Source organism: Aspergillus mulundensis (assembly GCF_003369625.1).
Source record: "Aspergillus mulundensis strain DSM 5745 chromosome Unknown scaffold_4, whole genome shotgun sequence".
Taxonomy (NCBI): Eukaryota; Fungi; Ascomycota; class Eurotiomycetes; order Eurotiales; family Aspergillaceae; genus Aspergillus; species Aspergillus mulundensis.
The window spans coordinates 580,086-607,444 of record NW_020797892.1 but is presented as its reverse complement, the minus strand read 5'-3'; the positions used below and the strand labels follow the sequence as shown (position 1 = coordinate 607,444).

At 52.0% G+C, this 27,359-nt stretch overlaps 15 protein-coding genes across 15 annotated transcripts; 8 read left to right on the top strand and 7 right to left on the bottom strand.

Annotated features, from left to right (window-relative positions):
* Positions 1-723: 723 nt before the first annotated feature.
* On the bottom strand, positions 724-1,602 carry DSM5745_04748 (SDR family NAD(P)-dependent oxidoreductase; the record flags this gene model as incomplete). Its single annotated transcript, XM_026746764.1, has 1 exon — positions 724-1,602. The coding sequence occupies one exon, from the start codon at positions 1,600-1,602 to the stop codon at positions 724-726; it is 879 nt and encodes a 292-aa protein (XP_026604244.1).
* Positions 1,603-2,036: 434 nt separating this feature from the next.
* On the top strand, positions 2,037-2,337 carry DSM5745_04747 (uncharacterized protein; the record flags this gene model as incomplete). Its single annotated transcript, XM_026746763.1, has 2 exons — positions 2,037-2,110; positions 2,214-2,337. The coding sequence occupies 2 exons, from the start codon at positions 2,037-2,039 to the stop codon at positions 2,335-2,337; spliced, it is 198 nt and encodes a 65-aa protein (XP_026604243.1).
* Positions 2,338-3,029: 692 nt separating this feature from the next.
* Positions 3,030-3,993, top strand: DSM5745_04746 (SDR family oxidoreductase; the record flags this gene model as incomplete). The annotated part of the gene is made up of 4 exons (XM_026746762.1): positions 3,030-3,065; positions 3,122-3,208; positions 3,258-3,413; positions 3,463-3,993. The coding sequence occupies 4 exons, from the start codon at positions 3,030-3,032 to the stop codon at positions 3,991-3,993; spliced, it is 810 nt and encodes a 269-aa protein (XP_026604242.1).
* Positions 3,994-4,387: 394 nt separating this feature from the next.
* DSM5745_04745 (fungal specific transcription factor domain-containing protein) lies at positions 4,388-6,529 on the top strand (the record flags this gene model as incomplete). Its single annotated transcript, XM_026746761.1, has 6 exons — positions 4,388-4,446; positions 4,494-5,128; positions 5,177-5,702; positions 5,752-5,933; positions 6,169-6,407; positions 6,485-6,529. 6 exons carry the CDS (start codon positions 4,388-4,390, stop codon positions 6,527-6,529), a joined length of 1,686 nt encoding a protein of 561 aa, XP_026604241.1.
* A 999-nt stretch (positions 6,530-7,528) lies between these two features.
* Positions 7,529-10,052, top strand: DSM5745_04744 (Zn(II)2Cys6 transcription factor; the record flags this gene model as incomplete). The annotated part of the gene is made up of 5 exons (XM_026746760.1): positions 7,529-7,635; positions 8,130-8,976; positions 9,023-9,686; positions 9,798-9,986; positions 10,048-10,052. The coding sequence occupies 5 exons, from the start codon at positions 7,529-7,531 to the stop codon at positions 10,050-10,052; spliced, it is 1,812 nt and encodes a 603-aa protein (XP_026604240.1).
* Positions 10,053-10,239: 187 nt separating this feature from the next.
* Positions 10,240-11,154, bottom strand: DSM5745_04743 (class II fructose-bisphosphate aldolase; the record flags this gene model as incomplete). The annotated part of the gene is made up of 2 exons (XM_026746759.1): positions 10,240-10,510; positions 10,565-11,154. 2 exons carry the CDS (start codon positions 11,152-11,154, stop codon positions 10,240-10,242), a joined length of 861 nt encoding a protein of 286 aa, XP_026604239.1.
* Positions 11,155-11,377: 223 nt separating this feature from the next.
* DSM5745_04742 (SMP-30/gluconolactonase/LRE family protein) lies at positions 11,378-12,456 on the top strand (the record flags this gene model as incomplete). The annotated part of the gene is made up of 2 exons (XM_026746758.1): positions 11,378-12,093; positions 12,150-12,456. The coding sequence occupies 2 exons, from the start codon at positions 11,378-11,380 to the stop codon at positions 12,454-12,456; spliced, it is 1,023 nt and encodes a 340-aa protein (XP_026604238.1).
* Positions 12,457-12,818: 362 nt separating this feature from the next.
* Positions 12,819-14,071, top strand: DSM5745_04741 (uncharacterized protein; the record flags this gene model as incomplete). Its single annotated transcript, XM_026746757.1, has 2 exons — positions 12,819-13,991; positions 14,066-14,071. The coding sequence occupies 2 exons, from the start codon at positions 12,819-12,821 to the stop codon at positions 14,069-14,071; spliced, it is 1,179 nt and encodes a 392-aa protein (XP_026604237.1).
* A 108-nt stretch (positions 14,072-14,179) lies between these two features.
* DSM5745_04740 (zinc-dependent alcohol dehydrogenase family protein) lies at positions 14,180-15,449 on the bottom strand (the record flags this gene model as incomplete). The annotated part of the gene is made up of 5 exons (XM_026746756.1): positions 14,180-14,301; positions 14,361-15,114; positions 15,160-15,228; positions 15,288-15,358; positions 15,410-15,449. The coding sequence occupies 5 exons, from the start codon at positions 15,447-15,449 to the stop codon at positions 14,180-14,182; spliced, it is 1,056 nt and encodes a 351-aa protein (XP_026604236.1).
* Positions 15,450-16,034: 585 nt separating this feature from the next.
* Positions 16,035-17,897, top strand: DSM5745_04739 (sugar porter family MFS transporter; the record flags this gene model as incomplete). Its single annotated transcript, XM_026746755.1, has 5 exons — positions 16,035-16,145; positions 16,198-16,712; positions 16,779-17,026; positions 17,081-17,413; positions 17,476-17,897. The coding sequence occupies 5 exons, from the start codon at positions 16,035-16,037 to the stop codon at positions 17,895-17,897; spliced, it is 1,629 nt and encodes a 542-aa protein (XP_026604235.1).
* Positions 17,898-18,497: 600 nt separating this feature from the next.
* On the top strand, positions 18,498-19,705 carry DSM5745_04738 (aldo/keto reductase; the record flags this gene model as incomplete). Its single annotated transcript, XM_026746754.1, has 2 exons — positions 18,498-19,193; positions 19,271-19,705. 2 exons carry the CDS (start codon positions 18,498-18,500, stop codon positions 19,703-19,705), a joined length of 1,131 nt encoding a protein of 376 aa, XP_026604234.1.
* Positions 19,706-19,878: 173 nt separating this feature from the next.
* On the bottom strand, positions 19,879-21,324 carry DSM5745_04737 (isoaspartyl peptidase/L-asparaginase; the record flags this gene model as incomplete). Its single annotated transcript, XM_026746753.1, has 1 exon — positions 19,879-21,324. The coding sequence occupies one exon, from the start codon at positions 21,322-21,324 to the stop codon at positions 19,879-19,881; it is 1,446 nt and encodes a 481-aa protein (XP_026604233.1).
* Positions 21,325-21,921: 597 nt separating this feature from the next.
* Positions 21,922-22,564, bottom strand: DSM5745_04736 (protein transporter TIM17; the record flags this gene model as incomplete). The annotated part of the gene is made up of 4 exons (XM_026746752.1): positions 21,922-21,960; positions 22,020-22,174; positions 22,228-22,426; positions 22,496-22,564. The coding sequence occupies 4 exons, from the start codon at positions 22,562-22,564 to the stop codon at positions 21,922-21,924; spliced, it is 462 nt and encodes a 153-aa protein (XP_026604232.1).
* A 985-nt stretch (positions 22,565-23,549) lies between these two features.
* DSM5745_04735 (BRcat and Rcat domain-containing protein) lies at positions 23,550-24,566 on the bottom strand (the record flags this gene model as incomplete). The annotated part of the gene is made up of 1 exon (XM_026746751.1): positions 23,550-24,566. The coding sequence occupies one exon, from the start codon at positions 24,564-24,566 to the stop codon at positions 23,550-23,552; it is 1,017 nt and encodes a 338-aa protein (XP_026604231.1).
* Positions 24,567-24,795: 229 nt separating this feature from the next.
* Positions 24,796-27,224, bottom strand: DSM5745_04734 (putative C6 transcription factor; the record flags this gene model as incomplete). Its single annotated transcript, XM_026746750.1, has 4 exons — positions 24,796-25,535; positions 25,591-26,495; positions 26,558-27,086; positions 27,137-27,224. 4 exons carry the CDS (start codon positions 27,222-27,224, stop codon positions 24,796-24,798), a joined length of 2,262 nt encoding a protein of 753 aa, XP_026604230.1.
* Positions 27,225-27,359: the final 135 nt, after the last annotated feature.

The window sequence follows — 27,359 nt, the reverse complement described above, 5'->3', positions numbered from 1 at the left end:
AATGCGGGAGAAGTCCTGGAGATCGCAGGCGACGTGACGGACCCTCAGACTCCGGCGATATTGATCGAGGAGGCTGTGAAGCGCTGGGGAAAGCTTGACGTCTTTGTCGCGAATGCGGGTGTCTTCAAGCAGGCTGAACTTCTTGAGTATGTATCACTTCATTGACTGGACTGTTAAAGCAGACGGCATCAGGTGCTGACTCCAGCTTAGAATCGAGCCCGCCCTCCTAACCCACTCCCTCGACGTCAACGTAAAGGGCACCTTCTACTCATGCCAATCTGCCGCCCGCCAAATGGTCAAGCAAGGCCACGGGGGCTCCATCATCGCCATCTCCTCCGTGAGCGCCCTTGTCGGCGGCGGCCTGCAAACACACTACACGCCTACAAAGGCCGCCGTGCTCTCGATGATGCAGTCCATGGCCATCGCGCTGGGGAAGCACAAGATTCGATGTAATGCACTCTTACCCGGGACAATCAACACGCAGCTGGCGGACCATGATATGAAAAACCCGGCGAAGAAGGCGTATCTTGAAGCTAGGATTCCGCTGGGGAGGGTGGGCGAGCCGGAGGATATGGCTGGGCCGGCGGTGTTTCTGGCAAGCGAGGAGATGAGCCGGTTTGTTAATGGGAGTGGGCTGTTGGCGGATGGGGGCATGTTTTGTAATCTGCAGTAGTATAAGATCTTCATACATCACTCGTACAGCATCAGGAGTGTATATCTCGTTCAAAGCGACATGTTCTCAACTCCAGCCTTTGCCTTCTCCTTCCAATCCTCCCTCCACCGCGTCAGTGGCGGCCGTCCCTCAATGAGATCCCCCGTCGCCCAAAGAATACGCTTCCTGTCCAGGTCTTCGCCAACCTCATTATCCGGGCAGAGAATGTAGAATTTATCCTCCACCATCTTCCGAACCATAAAGTCGACCACCTGCTCCGACGTCCACGCCCCATCAGGCTTCTCCCGAAACGCCCCAGTATGAAAGCCCGTGTACGTCCGCCCCGGAATCAGCAAATGAACGCTAACCTTTGGCGCCACCTTAGCCAGATCAAAAGACAAATGCTCGGCGATGGTCCGCACAGCCGCCTTGGAAGCGTTGTAGGCCGGGTTGCTCGGCGGATTGGTAATTCCCTGCTTCGACCCGGTCAAGACAATTGCTCGCCGGACCTTCTTGTCCGCGCCTGCAGTCACGCTATCCAAGAACGCAGCGAGACCATTTGTGTACCCGAGTGTGTTGACAGCGAATGTCTTCTCAAAGTACTCTGCATCCTCCCAGAATCCTTTCCCGTCTTTCGGCGTGAACCCGGCTCCGACGTTGAGCATGAGGAAGTCGATGCCTTCGGGGTGCGAGGATTTGACCTTCGGCGCTAGCTTTTGCCATTCCGTCATGGAGGAAACGTCGATTACATGAGTTGTAATATTGTTCGAGTTTTGCGGTGTGAGGTGCTCGGTGACTTGCGAGAGTGCGGTTGCGTTGCGGTCAAGGAGCACCAGGTTCATCCCGTGCGAGTGGCATCGTTGGGCAGTTGCGAGGCCAATCCCTGAGGCGACGCCCGTTATGAGAGCCGTAGCGCCTTTGCGAAAGATGGGCAGAGTGGTTGAAGTCATGTTGGTACTGCACAACGGGTACGCTTCGTGGGTAATTTTCGGATGTTTGAAGTTGGATGTACAAACCCTCCTTAAGAAGTTGTGGCCACGGACAGCGGTACGTCATTCTCAGAATAGCGGCTATGATGGACATATGTAGTATCCTGTCGAGTGAGCAGGCTTGCGGAATGACAATAGCCGCATCCAGGTTGCGGATGGGCATTACCCGCCGCTCCCCCATCGTCAGGGTGGGTGCGCATACCCAGGTCGAGAAGCAGGAATGGTCTAGCTCTACTAGAGGACTGCTTTCCCTTGACGGACAGTCTAGCCGCTGATGCATTCCCCTTTTTGTAGCTGGTCCAAAGGCCAGCCCTCGTTTGAAGCTATCAATCAATCATCATTCCACAGGAGTCTCTTGCTCTCACGCGAATTGTCTAAAGCCAACGATACCAACAATGGTCCGTGCCGATACTGACAAGTCCAAGGATCAGGACATCAGATTCCTCAAGTCGGCTTCGGTCTCTGGAAGGTAGCACCAGAACAAGCCGCTGATGTGGTCTAAAGGTTCGTAGACGGCCTCTGCATCAGACCCGTCCATAGTCCTTTGATAACGCATACTGACGACCATTCAGGATCGTAACCGGGTTTGATATGGAAGTGCAGGAGCTGGAGCAAATTGCGCAGTTGCATATGGGCTTGCACTTCAACGACCCTGAAACTTATCTTCCTGGAAGGCCAGTGCGTTTGTTCGCTTAGATTGATATTTTTGTTCTGTCAATTTGGTCTCAATTCCGGCATAATTGCGGTATGAGACCGTTGGAGACTGCTAGAGAAGCGACTCCACATATCCAAAGTTAGGATAGTAGACGAAGCGAATGGTCACTAAGTTAACGAGCCGTGTATGCATTACTGCTCTTCCCCCAACAAGCTTCTTAGCAGAAGATCACGCACGGTAAAAGGAGAAGGCGACCGTCGTCACCTCCTGGACCAGCCATAGTTAAGCGCCGCGCATTTGAAAGAGCTCAGCCAGCTCATCACTGAAGCTGTCTTGAAAAGTCGTAGAATAAGTTGCGTCGCCTCCAGGACCTGGCTGATGCTCCTCCTCCAATGGGCCGGGGTGGAGCTCGAATGGATGGATGATCCAGGTTTCCTGAAACCTTGGAACTGACTGCAGAATTGGGAAGAATCAAGAGCAAGTCTTATCAGACCACCAAGCGCAGGTCGTCAAGTGCTTCTCAAAAATTCAATGCTGAGTCCCCATCGCGGAAGGGCATTAGCCGTCCCCACTGCGGAAGAGCATCACCCGCCGTTCGTCCAGGCCCTTGATCAGGGTTGTTCAGGGTCTGACGACACAATCTTCGAAAGTCATTTTAAACGCCACTTGTTACTTCATAAAACAAGCAATAGCTTTTAACATCAAGCAGTCGCTTAGACTAAACATCGCCATAATGGAATCGGAACTAAAGGGACGCACTGCACTTGTGGTATGTTTGGTGCTCCCTGTCGAAGAGGCCAAGTATATTGACCTTGCTCTTTACAGACGGGTGCCTCGATGGGCATTGGAGAGGCCATTGCGCTTGCCTTGGCAGAGATGGGCATGAATGTTGCGCTTCTTGCCAGGAGTAAAGTAAGATTCCTGGACCTGGAGCCCATGGACACCACTGATTCTTTTGCAGGACAAGTTGGAAGCCGTTAAAGCAAAGATCACGGAGAAATATCCTGCTGTTCAAGCGCGCATATACCCGATTGATATTCAAAACCACAACCAGATCGATGAGACCGTGAAGAGCGTCATCTCTGAGCTAGGCGACATTGAGGTTTTGGTTAACAACGTGAGTTCGAACCCATGTTCCTAGAGAGGTTGGTGTTGACACCCGAAAGGCCGGTCTTGCACTTGGTGCACCATCTCGATTCTGGGAGTTGCCAATTGAGCTGATCGATCAAATGAACGGCACGAATATCGCAGGCGTTATGTATACGACCCACTCTGTGCTGAATCGGAGTATGTGGCCGAAAAAGCGAGGCACGATCATCAATGTATCGTCAGTGACGGGGCTCGAATGTCCGCCCTTCAATGGCGAGGCTGTTTACCATGCAAACAAGGCATGCCTGGAGGGTTTCACGAATGCCCTGCGGAGCGAGACTGCTGGGTCCGATATCCGGGTTCTAGCCCTGCGGCCAGGCTGCGTCGTTAGCCATTTTCATCTGCAGCGGGTCAAGTATGACAAGGAAGCCATGGACGAGTTCTTCTATGGCTATGAGCCGTTGGTGGCAGAGGATCTTGCCGAGTCGGTCAAGTTCATGCTTAGCCGAACTGGAAGAGTGTCGATCAAAGCGCTCGACTGCGTTCCCACCGCGCAGAGATCTCTTACGCGGATTGACAGGGAGTGGAATGCACGACGAGCTAATTGATAGTTAGGTTTCAAGAGTATGATGTCAATAGACTAGGTAGTGAGCATAACGCATTTCATATCGTTCGCGAGTTCTAACTTTCAAGGGTACGAAGTACGGAGTAGAAGGAAGTCCGGGTCTTGGAGAAATCGCCTAGGTAACCTGTTGATTACCTAAGCAGGATCCACTGGGAAGAAAGCAAAAAGTGTGCAGGAAAGCACACCCATTCTAGACCTGCTACGGACGAGACTCAAAGAGGTTTCTAGGCCATGTCATCTACCGACAGAAGGCAGCGTGTCTCTCTCGCCTGTACACCCTGTAGGCAGAGGAAACGTCGAGTGGGTGCTGCCAGCAACCTCGTTGATGTCCACCGCGTGCTAAAATATATTAGTGCGATGGCCAAAAACCTGAATGCATGACGTGCCAAAGAGATGGACGGCACTGCGAGTACTTCCATCATCTTGAGAAGCGAAAGTAAGCGACAGAATAAGTGGTGATGGTTGAGCTCTAATCCTAGGCAGGCCACCCACCAAGTGTTATATCCATGCGCTGCACTCGAGAATCGCCCTCCTGGAAACTCGACTCGCACAGTCTGGGCACGCCATAGAAAATGGTCCTATATCATTGCTCAACTCTGGGCTGCCAGTGGACGAACTACCTCACTCTCAATCAGTTTCCAAAGAGGCCTCCCACCTGCTGCGAAATCCACGCTTCACTGGAGCGTACGGTCATCCTAGCTTCTCAAACGACTACACCAAGTCGCAGAATATCAATGAGCCTCCTATCCCCAGCGATTCACTGTTGGTATTCCAACCAGAAACACAAGCCGGACTTTTGGAAGAGTTCTGGACCTGGCAGAGCAACTGGCCTCTTCTAGTCCATCGACTTCTCTTCGAAAAGGATCTCGCTGAAAACGGAGCCAACGGCTACACTACGCCTGCAGTTCTATCAGCAGTTCTGTCTTTGGGTGCCCAATATTTTGATGAAGATCAATCCTCATCATGGAAGACCTCGGCTGATTCGCTTGCACAGCATGTAAAGGGTTTGGTTCTTGGTCAAATAGAACGGCCTTCTCTTTCGCTTGCTTTGGCGGCAGCTCTTGTTTCTCTCAGAGACGTAACAGTTGGCAATCTAGCTTCCGCCTCTCAGTACATTGGTAAGTCTAGCATAAACACTAGGTTGAGACGTTTCTCATTGCTTCTAGGTATTGCTTGCCGACATGCTCTGTTTCTTGGTCTTCATTTGGAAAGCTCCGGCGATAGCTCCGACTTCAGCGACGTTAAAGAAGCTCGAACGCTCATGTGGCTAGGTACCTGGATGCTAGAGAAGTATTCATTTCCTGCAGTTACTTTCAGGCGAGTATTGATTGACAATTACAGGCACATCACCCGAATTCTCGGTCAGCCGAGCGCTATCCGCGAATGTGATATACACCCATTTTCAGTCCCGAATATTCCCAGCTTAGAGTACCGGCCGGCCTTTATTAACCCCTTAGCCATGACATCTCATTGCATGTCCAATATGCAATATGCCTGCGATCTACTTCGCATGGTATCGCCAGTGATCGACGAAATATATGAACTGTCAGGTTCCTTAACCTTACAAGTCAAGGAAGATAAAGCAACTAAGGCTCACGTTGCCATGTCTGTCTTCTACAACAACTTGCCTAGTCCTCTCAGGTTGCCAGCAACAAGCACCAAGCCACTCCCTCCTCATGTTTACCAGCTCAAGTACGTGAAGCCGTCCTATCTAAGGCGCAGCTAAGCTGCGCAATGGTAGCTTAGTGGCAAGGGTAGAAGAAGCCAGCTGTCGGCGAGTGATGGAAGTGAGGCTGAGCTACGCTACTACCCCGCCTATTCAGCCTTGTGATGGCAGCAGTACTAAGCCGGTCATCGCAGAGATAATTTATCTCACGTACGGACAGTTACAAAGGTTAAAGGCTTTTCAATTGCAAAGTTCAAGTATCGATAAAACCCTTGTGGGGACTCTTTAGGGCTCTGCCTACCTATTTAACCAACCATCCCGCCGCCTCAGTACCATGACTCGCAGGTTTCTTGCATGGGATCCCAAATTCTGCAAGCGCAATGAAAGTCTATACCCGTCTGAGAACCAGAAGATCATTACTGTTCCGGGGTGGTCGAGGACAGAGTCCTTTCTCACACAGCGGGTCCATCGGCTGATGACGGATCAATACAGCTACGGCTTTGCGAGAGTTCTTGGAACGAGACGAGCTTGGTATTGGCAAACTCGAAGGAACAATTCCTGTAGCACGCGGGTCTCAGGATTCCGAGCAAATTGTCCTGCTTGATGAGCGTCCCCTGAATACCTTCAACTCTCGCTACTGGGCGGAGTATACACAGTATCCGCCCGAGGGGGAGTCGATTCGTCTGGAGGCTCTTACTGCAAAGGATTTGTACGATGCACTTGAAGAAGAAGTATGCGCTTGCGTCAATCATGGTTCCCTCCTGAAGCAAAAGTTGTTTATATGAGGCTGACTATGTACCTACCCCAGCGGCTGCAATTGGGAAAAGGTCCTCCAGAGCGCAAAAGCATGTGAGTAGCCTACTCTATATTATGTTTCATTGTTTTTACCCACTAATAAAACAAGATTCATCAGATATTTATCACCCCTGTGTGCTCAGCACTCGTCCTCCCCGTCGCGGTCCGGTATGCGCCGGCGCTTCGGGAGTTCCTATCCAAGTACATCATCAGTAAAACTCTCTTCGGCGTCTCCATGGTAAGCTCCAGGCATCAGTGTCCGATTTACGTTCAGATTTTAACACATTGAAGGACTATCCGATCCGCTCCGCAAGCACTTACACCTTCGAATTCTATATACCGTTCTTCGCTTTGAGACGGTCGGTGGCAGGGACACCAACGTCGAAAAAATCATGTCAACCGACGGAAGGGTGAGTTCCAAGCCAGTTTCAGTACTTGCGCAGGTGATGATAAGGAGTTCTTCCACGAAGCCCAGATATCTGTCCTATTGGTGGGCATAGACGAATGGGTGTGGACTCTATATACTGTCTTGTGAACGCCATTATTCAGAGACAGGTCCGGAAGACGTCAGTGACTGCATAATTTCTGGGAGGGACTCAACTTTGCCTGAATTTTTGGATTAGGGCATCCGTAAGCTGATACATCTGCCTTGCTCAGTTATTGCTTGCCTACACTTCCCAAAGAATTAATAAATAGGAGGATGCGCGCGGAAAAAGTATCCTTAAATATATAGTATATAGTATCTTCTTCACTTCATAGTCTCAACAACTCTTGTACAGTCCTCAGTACTAGAACAGCACAAACTTGCGGTTGGCGCAAGTACTACATACGTCAGCAGCAAGATCTGGATTATTGGTATTCCTGCAAGCACACTGTAGGGAGGGGTAGGCGCTTTGTTAGCCAATATGCTCTATATCAAGATTTGTGTTTGTATGCGTCATTTGATGTCCGGGGTAGGGAATGCACTTACACGGAGCTACCACCCAGCCATGGCTGGACGGGGTCCAAATTCCAGTCCTTTGCTAACATTGTCCACCTGCAGAGGGCAGGTATCGTGATGGTTCTCAAAAACAAGCTCTCCCCTTCTCCCCAATTCTGCGTCGTTCGAGCACAGATTACACTTCCTATGGTCATAGGTACAGTCCTTGCATTTACTTGTGCTGTGTAAGTTGTAGCCGTTGCATTTGCACTGGTTAGGCAGTCGTGATTAGCCTATTGTCCATGTCTGTCATCTTTCGCTCTGTTAGTAATACCTAGATTAGGCAGGGAGAAAGCATTTATAGTTCTTAGAAGTAAATGTACCTACCAGACCTAAGTAACTACCTAGTTCTTCGCCTGTTAGGAAAGTGGTCCAACCCCACTTCAGTGGCCGTTCCCCACGGGGCGCCAAGGAGTGCGTTTTGCAGCTCCCTCAGCCCCATCCATCTTCCATCTCTTCTACTCGCCCTTGTTACCGCAAATTCTCTTCAAAGTATGAGCAATAATACTTCCGTTCGATTATCTCGTGGTCGGAAATCTCGAGGTCGCGGCCTTCGCACCAAGACTGGTTGGTATTGTGCCTGGTCCCTTCACTCCCTCGTTACGAGGGTGCTGCTCTGTTTTTGCCGAGCTCGTTGTCGCCTTATTCCCAATGGCCTTCTTGACTAAGGGGATTACAGTACAACTTGCCGCAAGCGACATCTCAAATGCGACGAAGCCAAACCCATCTGTGGGCCTTGTGCCAAAGTTGGCCGGCAGTGCGACTATACTCAATCGTCCTGTCCTCCCGCCGATCCACCTGTCGAAGATGAAGCAATCGAGCCCTCAGCAGACACAGAAGCCACTGCGCCTTTTCTTTCGTCTATACACGACACAAGCATTAATGAGTCTCCGGATCTAACATCTCATGAGCAAACAGACCCTACCGTGCTCCCATGGGCCAATCATAGTCAACCCGCCCTTCATCCGCTCGACCAACTAGCCGCCATTGTCGCGATTGACCACAGTTCTACCTTTGCTAGTAACATACCAACCTCCTCGCAGTATCCATCGGACATTCCTCATTCAGTGTCGAGCTCCATCGAGTCGCCCGGACCGACTATAAACGCCGCGGCTGTGAGATGGTTCGATCTGCTAGCAAATGACGCCGTCCGTGAAACGCCCCAGATTTCGAGCATCATCGGTTACGGACAAGACGTACTCGAGGAGACAGATGTATCGCAGATTACACCATTACAGCGGGCCACACGTATCGTGGACCGAACTCATGTCGATGACGACACCGTGCAGCCAGGTCTAAGTTCAGAACAATCAACAGGCAACGCTATACAATTGGAGCAAAATGTGCATGCAATCAACTCGCCTACCAGTGCTTCTCTTGAAGAGAGGCTTTGGCAAGCCCAGGAGACTATTCAGCTTCTTCCGCACGAGTACACCCTCTTCGAGAACTTTGTCCAACGAGTCAGCCCATGGATCGACATCTTCGACCCAACAAGCAAGTTCTCGACCTTCGTGCCTCACCTTGCGGTATGACCATATCTTATCTATCGATAATAAGTTCTAACCGGACAAGATGCGCAACGCTGGACTGTTGAATGCAATTCTAGCACTGTCTTCTCGTCACCTCTTACTCAACGCAGGAGACGCTTCACACGACCAGCCTCATCGCGGTACTCCACTGCAGTACTACTATCAGACATTACACTACGTCCAGAAAGCTATGCAGTACTCAAGCTACAAGACTAGCTTGGAACTTCTTGCTACTGTACTGATCATCTCCACTTACGAAATGCTGGACGATTCAAGCCAGGACTGGCAGCGGCACCTCGAAGGCGTCTTCCTAATTCAACGTTCACAAGTGATATATGGAGACTCAGGTGGGCTTAAAAGCGCGGTCTGGTGGGCATGGCTCTGCCAGGATGTGTGGGCAGCGTTCCGTGAAAGACGGAAAACCCTGACCTTCTGGGTTCCGAAAAAGACGTATGCAGACCTGACCCCGTCCGAAATTGCTGCTCGCTCGATGTTTATCCTCTCGAAAGTTATCAATTACTGCTCACGAGAGGAATGTGCTCTGGCAGAAGTGGATATACAGTCTAGGATTAATAGGGCAAAGCATCTGCGCGGTATGCTCGACGAGTGGTGGAGGCATTTGACTGTCGAGTTCACTCCGCTACCGTCAATGTCTAACAGTCACCCAGCGGCCTTCCGGCCTATATGGATTCGAACACCAGCATTTGGTATGTTATGGTTTTTAATGCAGCCCTTGCCTGATATATAACCTTCTTTTCAACAGAAACAAGGTCATCTAAGAGCGTCTATTCTCTGAATCAATCGCTAACTTTATTCAGCCGTCGCCGTTCAACTGCACTGCGTGGCTCATATTCTGCTCTGCTCGCACGAGCCTTGTATCGGTGGGTTAGATCGTTATCTCGAGCGGCAGACAAGAATTTGGCAATGTGTCGAAATTATAGGCGGGATCGCCATGACTCTCAAGGACGATTCGTCGTCTTTAATATCATCGCAATGCTTATTCATCGGTATGTGATCATCCTTTTGGAGCTACATCTACTCACACTGCTAGGTGGTATGTTCGCACAGGGTAGCAGCTCTCGTGAATGCATGCTGGATCTCCTGGAGTCCTGCAGACGGCGAACCGGCTGGCCAGCTCATTCCTTCGGAGATGAACTAAAACAGCTATGGGCAACGCATGAATCTTCCAGGCCTAATGAGACGGCCACATACGCAAACATGTTGAATCGTCATTAGTCGTTGCTGCCTCTATCCACAGGTCTATGCTTTCCCCGCGGAACCGATGATTTCCATCCATTTTATCGTCGCCTGGGTCACCTTCTCGATACCCTCCTCTATAAGCCGGGTATGCGGCATTTTTCCGGCATTCGCATGGAGATGCTCGTAGTAATCATCTAGGACACACCTGTTGACGTTGATCTTGCGGCAACCGGCAGCAATGCATTGCTGCATTAGCTCAGGTGGGAATCCATTCGTTCCGTGCACCGCCAGCCGTACCCTACCATTCGCGCGCTCCTTGACCTTTGCGAACCTGATTCAGTGTCAGCTTGGGCGTAACATGAATTGTCTGGTCTGAGGCTTGTACCTATCGAAATCCAGCCTAGGCCCCTGCGGGCCATATTCACCATGCACGTTACCAAATGAAGGAGCCAAAGTATCGACTCCCGTCGCAACAAACTCGTCAACCTCCTCTGCCGTGGTAAAGCGAGCTTCTAACCCAGCTGTGTCCATCACGCCGTCTTCTCCACCCTCGATCCGACCCGGCTCCGCTTCCGTGACAATGTGTCGCTCGTTGCAGTGTCGCACCCAGTGAGCGGTTTTACGCAAGTTATCCTCCTTTTCGAAATGCGACATATCGACCATGATGCTGTCAAACGGTAACTCGGCGGCTCGCTCGATAAGTTCCTCCGATTGGGCGTGGTCGAGATGGATGGAGATTGGGACGCTGGCGCGTTTCGCCTCTTCGGCAGCGGCGCGCACGAGAAGGCCGTCGTAAGTTGAGATAACCCATGGAAAGAACTGGAGGATCAGGGGAGAGCGTGCGATCTCCGCAGCCTTGACCATCCCCTTCACTTGCTCGATGTTGTATGAGATTGTAGCCATCACACCGTATCCACCAGCTTCGGCATCGCGAAGGATGCGCAGATGCGTGTTTGAGTCTTTCCAGTCAGCCATGATTGTTTTCTTGCGTGTATCTTGTTGGTGAAGATACTCTCAATGTTGAGCCTTGCGCCCACATTTAAAGCCTGTGCCTGCCGGGCCTCGTCTCGGGGACGCCCATACCCCCACCGCGGGGCTGACCCCACGAATGCCCGCGAGTCGCAGCACAAATAGCCTTGGAACGGATTATAAACAGCCCTGCGCGAGGCATCATTTGAGAGACACTCAGCGCAACGTCATGCCATCTCCAAGCCCATTCGTTATCCACGACACCAGGTTTCAGGCCATCCTCGGCGAAACTCCGACTCTCGAACTTCTCGCCGAGAACAAAGCATACCCTTTCGCTCATGAAGCGGGCGTGTTCATCCCTGAGCGCAATGAACTCCTAATAACGAGCAATCGCATTCAAGATCCAGACTCGCCTGGAGGTCAGCGCGTTCAAGTAACGAAAGTCCATCTCAACAATGGCTTCTCTACCTCGATACACTCAAAAACAGGAGCAGTAAAATGCGAGGAACTTACTGTTCCCATCCCCATGGCCAACGGCGGTGTCAACTATAAAGATGGTATACTTATCTGCGCCCAAGGCTCGATGGATGCACCAAGCGGGCTATATCACATGTCCACCGAGCCTCCCTACGCAGCAACCCTGCTCAAATCTGACTTTCACGGTCGCCCGTTCAATTCAGTGAACGATGTTATCGTCCACACAGATGGGAGTATCTGGTTCACTGACCCAATTTATGGACATGAGCAGGGGTATCGGCCGCCACCCCGTCTGCCGAACCAGGTTTACCGGTTCGATGCCGAATCTGGGAGTATCCGCGCAATGGCAGATGGGTTCGGCAGGCCGAATGGGATCTGCTTCTCGCCGGATGAGACCGTGGTCTATGTGACCGATACAGATTGGATCCACGGGGACGGGACCACAGACGATACACGGGCGTCGTCTATGTACGTCTGCCCTAACTTCCATGCCACATACAGGAAACTGATTGACAAACCGCAAGCTACGCGTTCGACCTTATAACCCGCCACAACCAGCCCTTCCTAGTCAACCGGCGCCTCTTCGCAATGGCCGACAGCGGCATCCCTGACGGGATCAAATGCGACCTGGAAGGTAACGTATACAGCGGCTGCGGCGACGGCGTCAACGTCTGGTCTCCTGGGGGCGAACTTCTAGGCCGAATATTAGTTGACGGCGGTGTTGCGAATTTTTGCTTTGGGAGGGAAGGCGAGATGTTTCTTTTGAATGAGCATCGGCTTTGGAGGGTGAAGTTGGCGGGGGGTGTTAAGGGGGCGCTCCTTAGGATTTAGGTCTTTCCTTGGTAAGAGGCGTATATTTCGGTACGTCCATCTGACTAGGTCGTAGAGTCCTTTTGAGAATCAACTGCCCAGCGATGCTTGGTGATTCTCTGACATGAAGTCTCAAGCCCTATCTAGACCCGTGACTGTTTACGGCCAGGCTGTTTGCCAACATTGATTGGTTCTCATGAGAAATCACGTGCCCGGGGCTGAGAGCTCCAATGGTCCAACCAATGTCATCCCATTCCCGCCACCACATTCACCATTGCCTGCTACGTTTACGCGTCTTGATACCAGGCGCAAGTACCACTGGGCGCGGCTACCACTGGGGAATAGAACAATATCTGGCTTAGGGCGGCTTGCCTAGTATTCCCATGCGCTATAATACCCCAGCGCGTCGCGTCCTCGCCGAGTTCTATCCCCCTAAAAGGACCATCTCACAGAGTCCAGCCTCCATCACTGAGGTCACGCATCCCCCTGAAGGAAGCATCTCAGACAGCCCAGTCTCCATTACTGAGGCCACGCACATATCAGGCAGTCCAGTCTCTGTCACTGAGGTGACGCATCCCCCTAAAGGAAGCACCTCAGGCAGTCCAGTCTCCATCACTGAGGTTACGCATATCTCCTCTTACAATTGGATCGATGCCTCCTTTCCCACGATCGCTGTGCCCGGTAGCCCTGCCCTCTGGACTCCTCCAAAGGAACCCACGCTCAAGGTGAGGAAAGACGTTGGTCGCTATTTCATTTCGCAAAATACCGCCCGCTATCCAAAAAGTCCGCTTGAGCCTCTTTTCCGCGCCTTGTATCTCGAGCACCCCACCTTTGACATTCGTTCTATTGACCTCGTATCCGACCGGGGAACCCTCCGTCGGCTTCTGGCGTTCATCAACCCCAGCCTTGAGATTGGCAAGCAAAAGAAATCTTTCCGGATACTTGTCGAGGTTAAGAAGAACACTGCTTTGTTCCAGTACCACGATGAGAGGATAATCCAGCACGTCAGGCCAGATGACTTTCAGGGTTACGGACGTGAGTTTGAGAAAGCCTTTACCACTGAGCTAGTGCAGAGGAGCACGGGTCATCATGGAATCGTTTCGTACCGGCTCGGCGGCCTAAAGCTCATGGTGCGTCATGAGCTGGACGGATATACGTCGTCGTCCCACGAGCCCACGCATCTGTTCCCAGTTGATGTCCCGGACAGGGTCGAAAACACGTCGGCTTTGACAGTCCGAAAAGCCGGTCACACCGTACCTAGGGAATCAACCCTTGAGATCAAGACGTGTAGAGCCAAACAAAGGGGAACCTATCGTATTAGTAAGATACTTCCACAGCTGTGGTTTTCTCAGACCCCGAAACTTGTGCGGGCATCCTATAGAACAGAGGGCCTATTCACAGTGCCTGAAGTTGAGGATGTCACTGCTCGTATGAAAGAATGGGAGGAGCGTCACAACGCTGATCTTCATCGTTTTGTTATGTTGCTCAAGGATATCATCGCAGCTGTCAAAGAGAATGGTAATAAAGCTACTGTCCATTATGATTATAAGCGCAAGGTGATACGTGTTAAGGAGGCGGACAAGCGACGGAGCTTGCTACCGCGAGACCTTTCCGCCAGATTCTACAAGAGTCATAAGCAATGGCTGCGGGACAAAGGAGAGAAGTTGAGGCGGAGTGAGGAAATGGGAGGGGGAGGGAAGGCTGGGGACAAACCATGTACGATCTCGTCTAAGCAGAGTTCCGACTAGTCAAAGACAATGGCCGCCTTGATCGCCTTCTTCGTCCGCATCGCCTCCAGGCACTCCTCCCACTGCTCCACTCGGAAAGTCTGGTTGACGATTCCAGTAACACGGACCCTGCCAGACTCTACAGCAAGTCAGCACTTTCCTGTCAGCACTTCCAGAGAATGGTATCCAAGAACTGACCAAGGTAGTCGATCGCGGCGGGGAACTTGTGCATCTCACTGAACGACCCGAGGATCTGGATCTCGTCCTTGAAGATCCTGTTCGGAGGCAACGAGATCCGGTCGTCGTCGCCATACACTCCGTACACCACCAGCTTTCCTCCCTTTCGAACAAAATCAAGTGCTCTTTCCAGCACCTTCGCATTGCCCGTGGCTTCAACGACGATATCGAATCCGTACGGATTACCGCCCTCTAGCTTCTCAAGCACCGCCGCCGCAGCCGCCTGATCTCGCGGAAGGCAGATATACTCATCTGCAGCATCGAGTGATCTTGCCAGCGCCATCTTGGCCCCCTCCGGTGCGGCCACGACGACATTACACCCACCATTTTGTCGCAGTAACTGCGCTAGAACCAGTCCAGTCGGCCCAGCTCCAAAGAGGAGCACCCTCGACCCCATTTGCGGTGCAATCTTGTCTATTCCATGAGCAGCGCAGGCTGCAGGCTCGATCAACGTTGCGTCCACGTCCGAGATGCTCTGGATGGGGAACACCCTTTTCGCTGGGTATACCGCATATTCGGCGAATCCTCCATCGACCATGACCCCGTGCGCGATGAAGTTTTCGCAGAAGAGCTCGCTTCCCCGGCGGCAGTGGAAACACTCCCCGCATAGCTCTGAATTGTCGGCCACCACTCGGTCGCCGACAGAGAACCCCTTCACTTTCGATCCATATGCTGCCACCACGCCGACGGTTTCGTGTCCTGGGACCACGGGGAACTGCCGCTGTCAGATATTATCCATAGTTGGTATATTTAGCCTCACCTGCGCTCCAAACTCGCCATCGTGGATGTGCAAGTCCGTCCCGCAGACGCCGCACGCTTTCACCTTGATCTATGGTCAATCATCAGCTCGGCATACTTTTGTCGTCCAAAATTGAAGAGGAACAATACCAACAAGTCATGCCCTCTTATATTTGGCAAGCGTTTCTCGACCACGCGCGGATTTCTTGGAGCGGAGTACTCTGTCGAGTCAGATCAACACCTTCATATCAGCAGTAGTAGGCGTATCATACCCAGCGCTTTCATCTTCATTGGAAGATTGAAGGCATCCATTTTTCCAGACAATACTGCTGCGACTTGCTGGGTGGAGGAGCTATTGCAGTACAATGCCAGGTAAATCGGCTTCACACTCCAGATGCGACGACACCTTTGACCGAGGTATATCCGTTTTCCTTCAGAGTACTCGTTTCGAGCACTCCGCGTGCATGAGATATGACGAAAGGATACCAGCATTCTCGACCTGATTAGTGTTCTTCTGGGATAATTGGCGAACCGTGCCACTTCATGATTCAGGATTACCCCGGAGGATTTCTGGCCGCCCAATGAGCAGCCACAAACACTGCACTGCTCGTCTCGGGACATGGACGATCTTACCCATTGTGCCGTCTCGAGCACGATATTTTTAATCTTCTAAAAAGGATTGGATAAAGGTGAATACCACGTTTACGAGCATACGTGCCATGGTTACTTCACTGCATCCCCGTGGGGTAGGAGAAAGCATGGCAAGTTCCGGAATCCGGAGACAGTTCCCACTGTCATGCAACTGCGGAGCACATATAAAAACATGAATGTGCCCGTCGTGATGTACTCAATCATACGGCACAGTCAGTGTTTTCATCTTTTGTTTGCCCGTGGACCATGGGCATTCTCGAACATCTCAAGCCCTCGAGAGGCCTCCGTGGAGGATGGCTGACCTTTTGGTTCGCCGTGGGATGCGGTGCTGACATGGCGCTCTACGGTTACGACCAGGTAACAAGGCCCTCCCTCTTGCTATCGACTGGTGCTTTACTAACTAAACAAGGGAGTCTTCGGTGGCGTCGTGATCTCCCCCGACTACCTCCGCGTGCACGATCTAGAAGGACCATCAAGGACAAATGTTCTCAGCACAGTGACGGCCATCTACAATGTCGGCTGTTTCTTGGGTGCGGTTTGCGCTACATGGGTAGGCGGAAAGCTGGGGCGCAAACGATCCGTTATTCTGGGAATCGCCATCATGACCGTCGGCGCTATACTACAAACCACTTCCTATGGCGTGCCCCATATGATAATCGGCCGGATTGTCTCTGGCATTGGGAATGGAATCAACTCTTCCACTGTGCCTGTTTGGCAGTCTGAGACCGCTCCGGCCAGGTTGAAGGGAAAGCTGGTCATTTTGCAGAACGCTCTTTTACTTGTTGGCTTTTCGATGTCCAACTGGATCAACTATGGCCTTGCCTTTGCCGACGGTCCTGTTTCCTGGCGCTTCCCGCTCGCTTTTCAGCTTGTCTTTATTATCATGATTTATCTAGTCATTCCATGGCTCCCGGAGTCACCGAGGTACGTGCATTATTAGGCTCTTCTTCGTTTTCAATACGTACCTAACGCTGTATCGTGTTCGTTTAGATGGCTCGTCATGAAGGGGCGAGATGAAGAGGCGTTGAAGATCCTATCGGACATCGAGGACAAACCCACAAACGACGCTTTAGTCGTCTCTCAATTGCAAACTATCAAGTACACCGACGAATACGAACGCACAAACGGGATGAGTTGGGGAGAACTTCTGCGAGGAAAAGGCTCCGGCAAAACCGGCACCAAGACAATTCGTCGATTGATTTTGGGAATGGGAACGCAGTCTATGCAACAGTTCGCCGGTAAATACCTACCAGCTCATTGTTCTGAGGGGGTCACACTAATGCTTTGTGCAGGCATTAATGTCACATCATACTACATGCCAACAGTCCTAACAACGTCCGTCGGGTTGAGCCCTGACCTAGCACGACTCCTGGCCGCCTGCAACAGCGTTCAGTACCTCCTTTGGTCGTTCCTCGGTATCAGACAAGTCGACCGCTGGGGCCGTCGTAAAACCATGATCTTCGGCGCAACAGGGCAATGCTTCTGCTATATCATCATCACTGCCCTTATCCGATACAACGAGATGCCTGGGTATCCAAACGCACAGCAAGTCGCGTCTGCCTCCGTGGCGTTCTTCTTCCTCTACTATGTTTTCTTCGGCATTGCCATGCAAGGCATACCGTGGTGTAAGCAACCATCCACATCCTCTTCAATCTCTCTCAATGCACGTTCTAACAGCACACTCCAGTATACCCCACCGAAATCAACTCCCTCACAATGCGAACAAAGGGCGCTGCCATCGGCGCCGCAATAAACTGGATTCTTAACTTCATGGTCGTTGAAATCACGCCTATCGGGATTCAGAACCTCGGCTGGCGATTCTATATCATCTGGATCGTCCTCAATGCGGCAATGGTGCCCACCATGTACCTTTTCTATCCGGAGACTGCGGGACGCACACTAGAGGATATGGACGAGTACTACCGCACAAACCCACCTCTGTTGGTCTATCGTGACAAAGAGGCCGTTTCGGCCAAGAGACCGGAACGGTACAGACTCAGGGAAGAGGAGGTTATTCGGAAGAACGATTTCGGGCAGGGTTCCGCTGGAGAGGAGGGTGAGAAGAAAGAGGATGGGCTCGTTCAGCACCACGAGGTTGTAGCGCGCTGAAGATTAGCTTGGGACATGATGCGCCTGACATGCCTGGGTATATCTCTGTTTATTTTGTCTTCGAGGTGAAAAAATGAAAGGCCTGGTGGGCTTTTGACCATATATTGTATGTCTGTTTACGCGCATAGCAATTTGATATTAAAGAAGTATGCACTACTGAAGGGGACACCTCTCCCAAACAGCACTTTCCATGCCTAGGTCTCGCCCCAAGTCTGCACGATTATTGTCAAGTGTGAGGGTCCCAGCTTTAGCCATGTCCTGCAGTCTGACTCGGTATAAGTTTTGGGGACATTCAAGCGGTTAGCCGAGGCCGGGGTAAAGACGGGGTAGGCAGCGACTAGTCCCCTCCGGGTTTACCGTTAGGCTTTGACTCGTTTCGGGCCTCCCTCGTGTCGGGGAAATCATGCACCGGAAACAATCACTTCTCATCAGTGCTGATTCCTGGGTGCTGCAGCTGCAGCTGCTCAAGTGACCATCCAACCAGTCCCGGCCAGTCAGTCCAACGTCCTACAGCACCATGCCCCAGCTATATCTACCCCCCGCATCATCCGGTCGGTTGAGCTACACCCTCCGAGCTAGGCATATCCTAGATCCACAACAATGAATACCCGGCACTTTCTTCGCCCCATCTCCCAGGCCAGTCGATTCATGCTAGGGCCCTGGGCGAACACAGCAAATGCCTCCAGGCAAATCAGCAATTATACTGGCAAGACCTTCACCCTCAACACGGGCGCCCAGATCCCGGCCATTGGATGTGGAACATTCCAAGACAAAGAGCAGCAGGAGGGCGCCGTGCTTGAAGCCCTGAAGGCCGGTGTAAGACTCATTGATACGGCGAGAGTGTATGCTCCCCGTTCTCGTTATCTCTCATCTTTCTCTACAGATCAGGGTAAGAAAGCAGAAGTGGCTAACCCAGACTATAGCTATGACACAGAATCATTCATCGGCACTGCAATTCAGAAATCGTCTGTCCCCCGAGACGAAATCTTCCTCACCACAAAGCTCTGGTGCAACTCCTTCCACCCGGACGATGTCGAGTCCGCCCTGGACGATTCCCTGCGCGACCTGCAAACAGACTATGTCGACTTGTTTATGCTCCATTACCCGTGTACATTCGCGCGTGGGGAAGATAGGTTCCCCAAGGGTGAAGATGGCCTCATGCGTATGGGCGAGACGACCTACGTTGATACGTGGAAGGCCCTGCAAGAAATAATGAAGAGGACGGGAAAGATAAAGGCAATTGGAGTGTCGAACTTCAGTCAGGCTGAGGTCGAGAACCTGATTGCAGCTGGGATGGTGAGACCTTCTAATCCACTTGCTCTCACTTCGCGGCAAGAGCTGGGGCTAACGATCCCATCCATGTCTATCCATAGCCGCCAGCAGTCCACCAAATGGAAGTCCATCCCTTCCTCTCCCAGAAAGCCTTCACGGCCTGGCACAAGACGCGCGGGATCCACGTGCAACAATTCAGTCCCCTGGGCAACATGAACTCCTTCTACCGTGAGGTGTCCTGGAGCAACGGGCGCGCCAACCGCGGCCGCCTTCTCGACGAACCCGTCCTACACGAATTAGGCGCAAAGTATAACAAGAGTCCCGCGCAGGTGGCGCTGGCCTGGGGCGTGAACCATGGACGGTCCGTTATTCCAAAGAGCACGATCCCTTGGCAGATCAGGCAGAATGTGGAGAGTGTTTTTGTGCTTGACCAGGAGGATATGGAGAAGATTGATGCGCTGAATGCGGATCTCAGGTTCAATACACCTGATGAGGCGTATCGTTGGCCGTTGTATCAAGGGCTTGATGGGGTCTAGTTGGCTTAAGTCAACTGCATACCCAGGACGCTTGATTGAAGATGTTTGCTACAAAATTGATGCGTGGGTGGTCAGGATTGAAGCTGGGCGGTTTCTTGAACATTGATAACTTCTTCTGTTTATGCTAAAACAGCATGCTCTACGTTCTATAACTGATCGCCATGGGCATAAATCTACATGTATGGCTCTCTAAACACCATAACATGCTCAACATCATCCCCATCTACACCCTCCTCAGCCCAAGCCCGAAACATCCCTCCACAATTGAAGTCATAAATAACCTTCCCACGGCCCAGGCTCGATCCGGCCGCAGCACCATCATCGATCTCAGCCTCGATCCCAATAATACCGCCCTGTCCCTCACCCGTCTTTCCCCATCGCCTGCCCGCGCTGCGCTGCAGTTCGCCATCAGCCCCCGCAACGGCCGTAACAGCATCGGCAAGACTAACGCGTTTCTCGGAAAACCGAACCATCGCGCACGCTGTTCGAGCGGCGGCCGTGCGAAGGAAGGAATCCCCATTCCCGGTTCCGGATACAGCCACCGCTCGTCGTATCTTCCGCGAGCGCAGGGTCTTGGGCTTCTCGTCGATAAACGACTTCTTCAGGAGAGCGTGCGTCGTGTCCAGGTCCGCGTCGGACTCGGATGCAAGGCTCTCTTTCAGGAAATGAGGCAGGGCGGGCCAGCAGTCTGCGAGAGTCATCTGCCAGATGGATTTAGGGCCTATAAATGTACGAGGGTAAGGCCCTTGCCCGGTTTGCGAGAGATATTGCATGCCTTCATGCCGACGCGTCGATAACGAACTCGGACCAGCATCACTCCCTTCCACCGCCCAGGTCTCCGCCCAGAATCCAGCCCCGAGCGTAGGTGTATCGCCAACTCGGCCAGGTAACTTATTCGTCAACCCGCCCGTGCTCGTCGCAACAGCCAAATCACCCCACTGGTCGAGGCAGACACACCCAACAGTCCCCTGACTGGGATAGCCATACCCCGTCACAGGCTCGGACATCAATTCACCCTGCGTCTTTGTACTCTTCTCTAATCCCCTAAGGTGCTCCTCCCACCTTTTCTGTGTCCAGAACCATTCATCCGGCTTGAACTCTAGTCCCCACTCTCTCGCAAGCCCCTCAACATACGGGCCCGCAAGCTGCGAGTGCATGCTCCCGCCTCGACCCTCATCACCGCCCACCGGACCCCCGTTCTCATCCTGCCCGCTGCGAGCAAGAACCTCCCTCGCTAACTGGATGGGATGCCGCACGTTCCTGATGCCGATAACGCCCGCGCCGCGCTTCATGGTATCACTATTATCCGACACGGTATCCTCGCCCCTAACCGATGTCACCATGACCGAGGCTTCCATTTCGATTGTGCCCGCCGAGGTGAAGACGCTGCCGCGGCCGCAGTTGAAGAGCTCATCGTCTTCCATTAGCGAGACGGCGTGGACGGCGGCATCGAGGGCGCGGGCGCCGTTGTCGAGGAGGTGTTTTGTAGAGCGTAGGTAGGCAAGGAGAGAAGCTTGGTATTTCGCCCAAAGGTCTGGAGGGAGGGTTGAGCGGTGGATGGCGCCCGCGCCGCCGTGGAGGATAAGTGTCGGTTTGAAAATTGGGTTGGGCGTCATCATTATTGATTGGCTATTCGTCTGGTAAACAATAAAATGAGTGTTTTGACCAGAATTCATCAACCGTTCTCGATTGCGAGGTGGCTGGAGGAGGCGGGGAAGCTGCGTCGAGATGCTGTCATGTTAGCGGCAAATGAACAATGAACCACATCTACTCCATATCAGTCAGTAATCCAGATGAACGCACGATAAGCAACAGGACTCGCAAATCCAGAAACAAACCCGAGCATCGCATTAATCCTGGTATTGGCAATAGTATTGTACAAGAAATTAGAAAACATAGTGGTAACATGGCCCCGGTCGCCAATCGAGGATCTGCTTCTTTTCGCCTCCCTGTGAAAAAGCAACATGCGAAAGCAAGGCTGTGTATCCAAAAAAGAATAATCGCCGGTGAGAACCAGTTCTTTAGGGCAATAGTTAAGAGCGGAATATCCGGCATGCTTCGAAAAAATAAATGAGAAAACCTCTATACCATGCACGCATCAGTTCCTAACACCGGAGAAGAGAGATGAGATGTAATGTAACAGCAACGTTTATGGGCATAGATGGACGCAAGAAATCGTAGGGCTCGATAAAGGATGAGGTAGGTATTTTGATCGCTTAGGCAACTGCCTTGTCGGAAGGAGGAGCAGGAGGGAGCTAAAGTAGCAAAATGTTAGGTTGAATTCTGGAAATATGCGTGCCTTTGGGGAGCTCACCTCTAGTTTTGTTTGATCGGCCATCATGCGCTGGAAACCGATACCGACACCCTCGATAACGGCCAGGAAGACAGCGCACATGATGGCACCGTTACGGGCAGCCTTGTAACCACCACGGATAGCCAGGGAGCCACCGGTGAAGAAACCAGCAATGACTGGGACACCATTAGCTACATTGTCAGTCCCGGCAGTCATTTCATAAACATACTAGCATTGTAAGGATCCTCCTTCTTGCGAATACCCTTGACAGCACAGTCGAACGTCGAGAACAATCCACCCCAAACACCGAAGTTACCACCAAGTACAGGCGCGCGGGCCTTGATGGCTGTGATGGCTCCTATCCGTCGCTCGCCGTAGGGGCTGTTTCGAAATCCCTTAACACCGTGCCATACAGCACCACCGATGGCCTAATCGAGACAGTAATGTCAGTTCTCAATTCGTTGTCGATGGGCAATTTTGGAATGGTCAAGACATACACCCATACAGAAGGCACCACCGAAATCGCTCAGGGCAACCCAAGGGCAGGGGTCTCTGGAGTGATCCATTTTATGTGTATTTGTGATGTGCGAGAAGAGGGTAGAAAGATTGAATGAGTCGAGGGCGAAGGAAGAGCTTCGTCCGGCTCGCGATCAAGAAACGTCACTTGGGGCGAGATGAGGCGAGCTTGTCCGGATCACGGAAGCGAGGGATGACGCGAAGTCGAATCGGTCGTATATATTCTCGGAATAGACACGAGAATTGGGGAGCTATCAATCGACAGCGGGACAGGAATGGCGATGTGGTTGAGTAGGCCGAAAACTGGGGTCCGATGGAGAACTGACGCTTCGTCTTCTTGAAGTTCGAAGGCTTTTTTTCGCCCCGGCATTGGACGGTCACGTGCCGGCGGCCACTCCGGGATTCCCCTTTGCCTCAGGCAAATTATTTGCACCAACCTGTCAGCATCATTGTTGCTGTCGGGACATATAGGGATCTCGTTCTTTTTTTACCACGGGCGCGGTCTCGATCTACAGGGCTCTTTATCCGCTAAGGCACAAAGCCGTTTCGTATGCCAGATTATTCTTTGAACTCCAACAAGGGGTTTTATTTAGTAGGGGCAATAACAGTGATCGACCATGGTCAACCCTACTTCGGTGCCCATTCTAAACATCTCATCAAATGTCTGCTCGACAATCGAAACACACCCTCAACGGGCACCTTCGACATTCGAGTATAAAACGATAATGCCTCGTATGGCACATCTCGCAGGTGGCCCGACTCCCATACAGGTTGATGCGTCGAAAGCGTCGACCGTGCGTGCAATGTGCACGGTCATTACCCAAGTCACCTTCTTCTAGAGCTACATCAAGAAGTTGATTGTTAGCCTCCGCCTCCACAACGGCGTCTGGTCTCTCGTACAATCTCCCCTCCTCAACTTGGGGGCAATTGCATGTCTTCCACTTTGCCCCACAGAGGTAGCAAAACTGTGCTGTACAATTGCACCTGGCTTCGATGTCAATAACCATGATAGATGCACGTGGATAGTTGGGAAACTCACTTCATATGGTAGCAGCCTATGGTCAACTCCACCACAGCCCCGCATGCGTAACAACGTTGCCAACGCATTCTCTTCACCAGTTCGAGTGTAGCTTGGAGTGCAGTGTCTGCGGCGCAGTCATCTTTGTCGTGGTAGGCACTTTTGCACAAGACACAAGTGTCCAAGTCACAGTAGGGGCATCTCGCTCGATCCGCCTGGATGTTTCTGGGAGACACGAATCTCTGGCAGTCTGTATTGCTGCAATATGTCCTATTGCTGGTTGAAAATTCGACTTCGGCATTTCTGAACTCGTCTAGTTCATGCTGTGACATTTTCCCCTGGACGAGGCAGAGAGGTATTGGCTCGCCGCAGCACTTAGGTGGAAACAAGGACTCATCCGTTGTAGCCGTTGCAAAAATACTCCGAAGACAGTCGTGGCAGTAAAGGGCGGCGCAGTTCAAGCGCTGAATATTGTGCAAAGGAAATAAATCGTAGCAAGCGCAGCATGTTTCGACCTCAGAAAGCCTCCTCATTGCCTCCTCCTGTCGCTGCGCGTAGGTCATTGAAGGTCCCCCGTCATCAATCTCCGTCTCCGCACCATTGCCGTCCATGAACCAATTGTATACGCTCAGGCATAATCTCTGAAAGATCGAGTAGTCACCGGCGATACCATCAGCCTCTGAATCGCTCTCCGGCTGGGTGTCATCGACGCTGTAACGCATCGCTAGACGCCTATCTTCCTCGGCTTGGATCTCTTCTTCCGTTATAGCCTTGATGGCTTGAGCGTCTGACTCGACAGCGTTGGCGAAGCTTTGAGCAAGCCTCAGGTCACCGAGAACGCCAAGCGAAGTTGTCACTTCTTCTAGAAATGCTGAGATCCCTAGCTCATTGTCCGGTAGGTCGTCAGCTCGCCATTTGCCTTTATCGTTTTCGCGGTAAAATCTGATCTCTTCCAGTTGCTGGGTGAGGGCCTCGATCTCGTCGTCTAAAGCCAAGCGACTCGCTCCGCATTCGCGCATCTGAAGACATTCCATGGCTATGCCGTTATGAACGGAAGGTTGGTCAACTGCGAAGTGATCGTGGACTCGTTGGTATCCTCGACCTTGCGCCGTTTGCAAGTCAAGAGGAGATATCCAGTGTTACACGGCGATTTGCTTGCCGCAACTCACTCGCTCCTTACGGTACTTATAACCCAGGCCCGAGGGTTTAATCAGACGATCAAACCACCCTCCATGTTAACAGTACCTTGAACGCATACTGGATTCACGAAGGCAGGTTCCAAATAAAGTTCAGTGCACCACCTTCATACGCTGGAAAAGGTCCCCCACCACTCATGCCGAACGGCGCCATGGAAGGGTCGAAAGGCAAAGAAAGCCAATCGTCGGCGGCCAGATCGTTGAATGTTGGAATGAATCCCAATTCAGGGATTGTTTGCCCGGCGGGAACGCCCATTGGCGTGCTGTCTTCTGTGTCGGTATCCTGCAAAGGCGCCAGTGAAAAGTGGGCCGTACACCCATGAGCGCCTCTTGTAATCTTGGACGCGAGCAAATTGCGTCGCAGGCGCGACACATGTGTCTCCAGCAGAGCGGCATAACGGGCGCTTAAATGGATATCATCAAGGGCATTGGACTTTAGTGCTTGTATACAGCGCTCAATGGTATCCAGTGACTCTCGCAGCTTAGCATGACGTGTCCCAATGCTCAGGGCCTTCATCAAAAAGATGGAGGACGTCGTAATTCGAAGGAAAATGCGGACTGGGCAGAACCTTAGGGCGCCGGCTTCGCCCAGTTCGCTTGCCTTTTGTAGGACCTGGCAACATCCGTCGATGACTTCCTGTATGTATTCATAGTCAACCTGGTCAATGTTCGCTGCTCGGATTTCGACGTCGGGGTTACTATCAGCAATGACTCGTTCCACGACCGCTTGCATACCAATCGAATGAGTGTAGGCTCGAACGAAGTGGTATTCGATGAATAGGTCGTTATAGAAACGCTTGTTGAGTACTGCATTGAGTCAGTTGGCAAGTAAGCCGGCAAATATAACATACTATTTGCGTACCTTCCGGCCGAAGATGCTCTTCCTCCCATTTGAGTAGCAGAGGTCGGAAGTGGTCAAGCATGTCAATATACCGACCACTACGTAACTGTTGCCGGGCAAATTCCGCAGATGGGAAGAACATATCCGTGACCGATTTAGCCAGCTTTGTGAGATCCATCCAAGAATCCATAAATGCTAGCCATTGATCGTTATAGTGTTTCAGGTTTCGAGACGTTTGTCGGTTCAAGATGGTATGGTTTAAGCTCTGTGGCATGAGCGATACACACCCTATTCGCCATGCGAGCTGGTTGATATAGACGTAGAGCAGCCGCTGAACACGCTGCTGTCGAAGCTTGATCTGGTCGCCGGGTATACATCCTTCATAGGCAGAGAGCCAGCTTCGCTTATCGTCGTTAACCTCGTAGATTTCCAACTCGTGCGAGAGGGATAGCGCAGCTCCAAGCAGCATCCACGACATTTGGTCGGATCTCTTCGCCGGTTCGACCATGTCTTCTAGGAGCCGATTTCTCGTTGAGCCCTCCTCGTCCCTCGGCTGGGGGGGTTTTATGACTAGGTCGAAATCCCAGCCATCACTTTCTGGGGGAAAATGAAGAGACCGTGGGTGCCATTCCGACATCAGTAGAAGAGCCTCAATTGTGCCGATTCTTCGCAGTTTTGAGTTGGAAGTCCTCTCTTGGCCGAACATAAGCCTTGTGACTAGCTGTTGGCAATGCTGCCAGAGACGATGGTGGATGAAGAAGTTTCTAGACTCGCCGCCTGGCCCGGGTAAGATATGGTATCGTGAGGAAAGCATAAGAATAGTGCAGCACAGAACGGGATCACAGGTGATCAATTCGCGATGATTCTGGTGGTCGGCATAGAAGTCTGTCAAAATCGGTGACAGTGAGGACATGTTTTTGTAGAAGCTGGTTTGCCAACCATCAATGAGCATGCTCAGCATTGGTGATATTTTTCCTAGGCCACTTACAGATCCACGAGTGTAACGGCTTCTCTAGGGGTAAACCAACCCATCATCACGAATCGACATGTTTCCCAGGTGCTGAGCACGTCTTTGGACGCTTGGGAGATCTCAACTGGCCGGATTGACTTGGCAAGTCCACCGGATGAGACTGCAGAGTGTATTTGGCTGAATGGGCTCTCATTATTCACGCCTTGCGCTGCTTGGTCGGTTATATCCCCCGAGTTCATCCTCGCTTCGGCCAAGTCGGCTTCTTGGCTATGAGCAGCTGCCTCGAAGAGAATGTTGAGTGCATCATTTCCGCTCGAAACTACGGTGCGCATCATGGAACTTTCCAGCGTGGATGCAGGCTTTTGGCGCGCGTGTGAGCTTTCCCCAGTAGGTCGGTGGGGAGTTATGCTGGCTTCAGAGTGCCCATCCACGTTGCCAGCTGAGGCCGGATCGTGCCGTCGAATCTCCGGCTCCCCGTCGTTGGATCGAACGCTGCTCGACAATCTTCTGCGTGTGTTCGCAGATGACGGGATATCTGATTGCGATGCTGGTTCAATTTGTCAACGTAGACCAGTTCGAACAGTGATGGCGTCCTACCTCGCTTTTTCTTCCTCTCCCAGGCCCGCGTCTCACTGAAGACGCATTCTCTCTGCTCTCTGCGGCACTTTGCACACGGAGGGCCCATGGGCGAGCCATCCGAGAGTTCACCTAGATCGCATTTTGCTTTCCTTTGCCGGCAGGGAATACAAGCCTTGTAGGTACGCTGGTATATCCGCTCCGACGAATTGTTGGGCCGCGAGCGCCTTCTGGCTTCCATGTC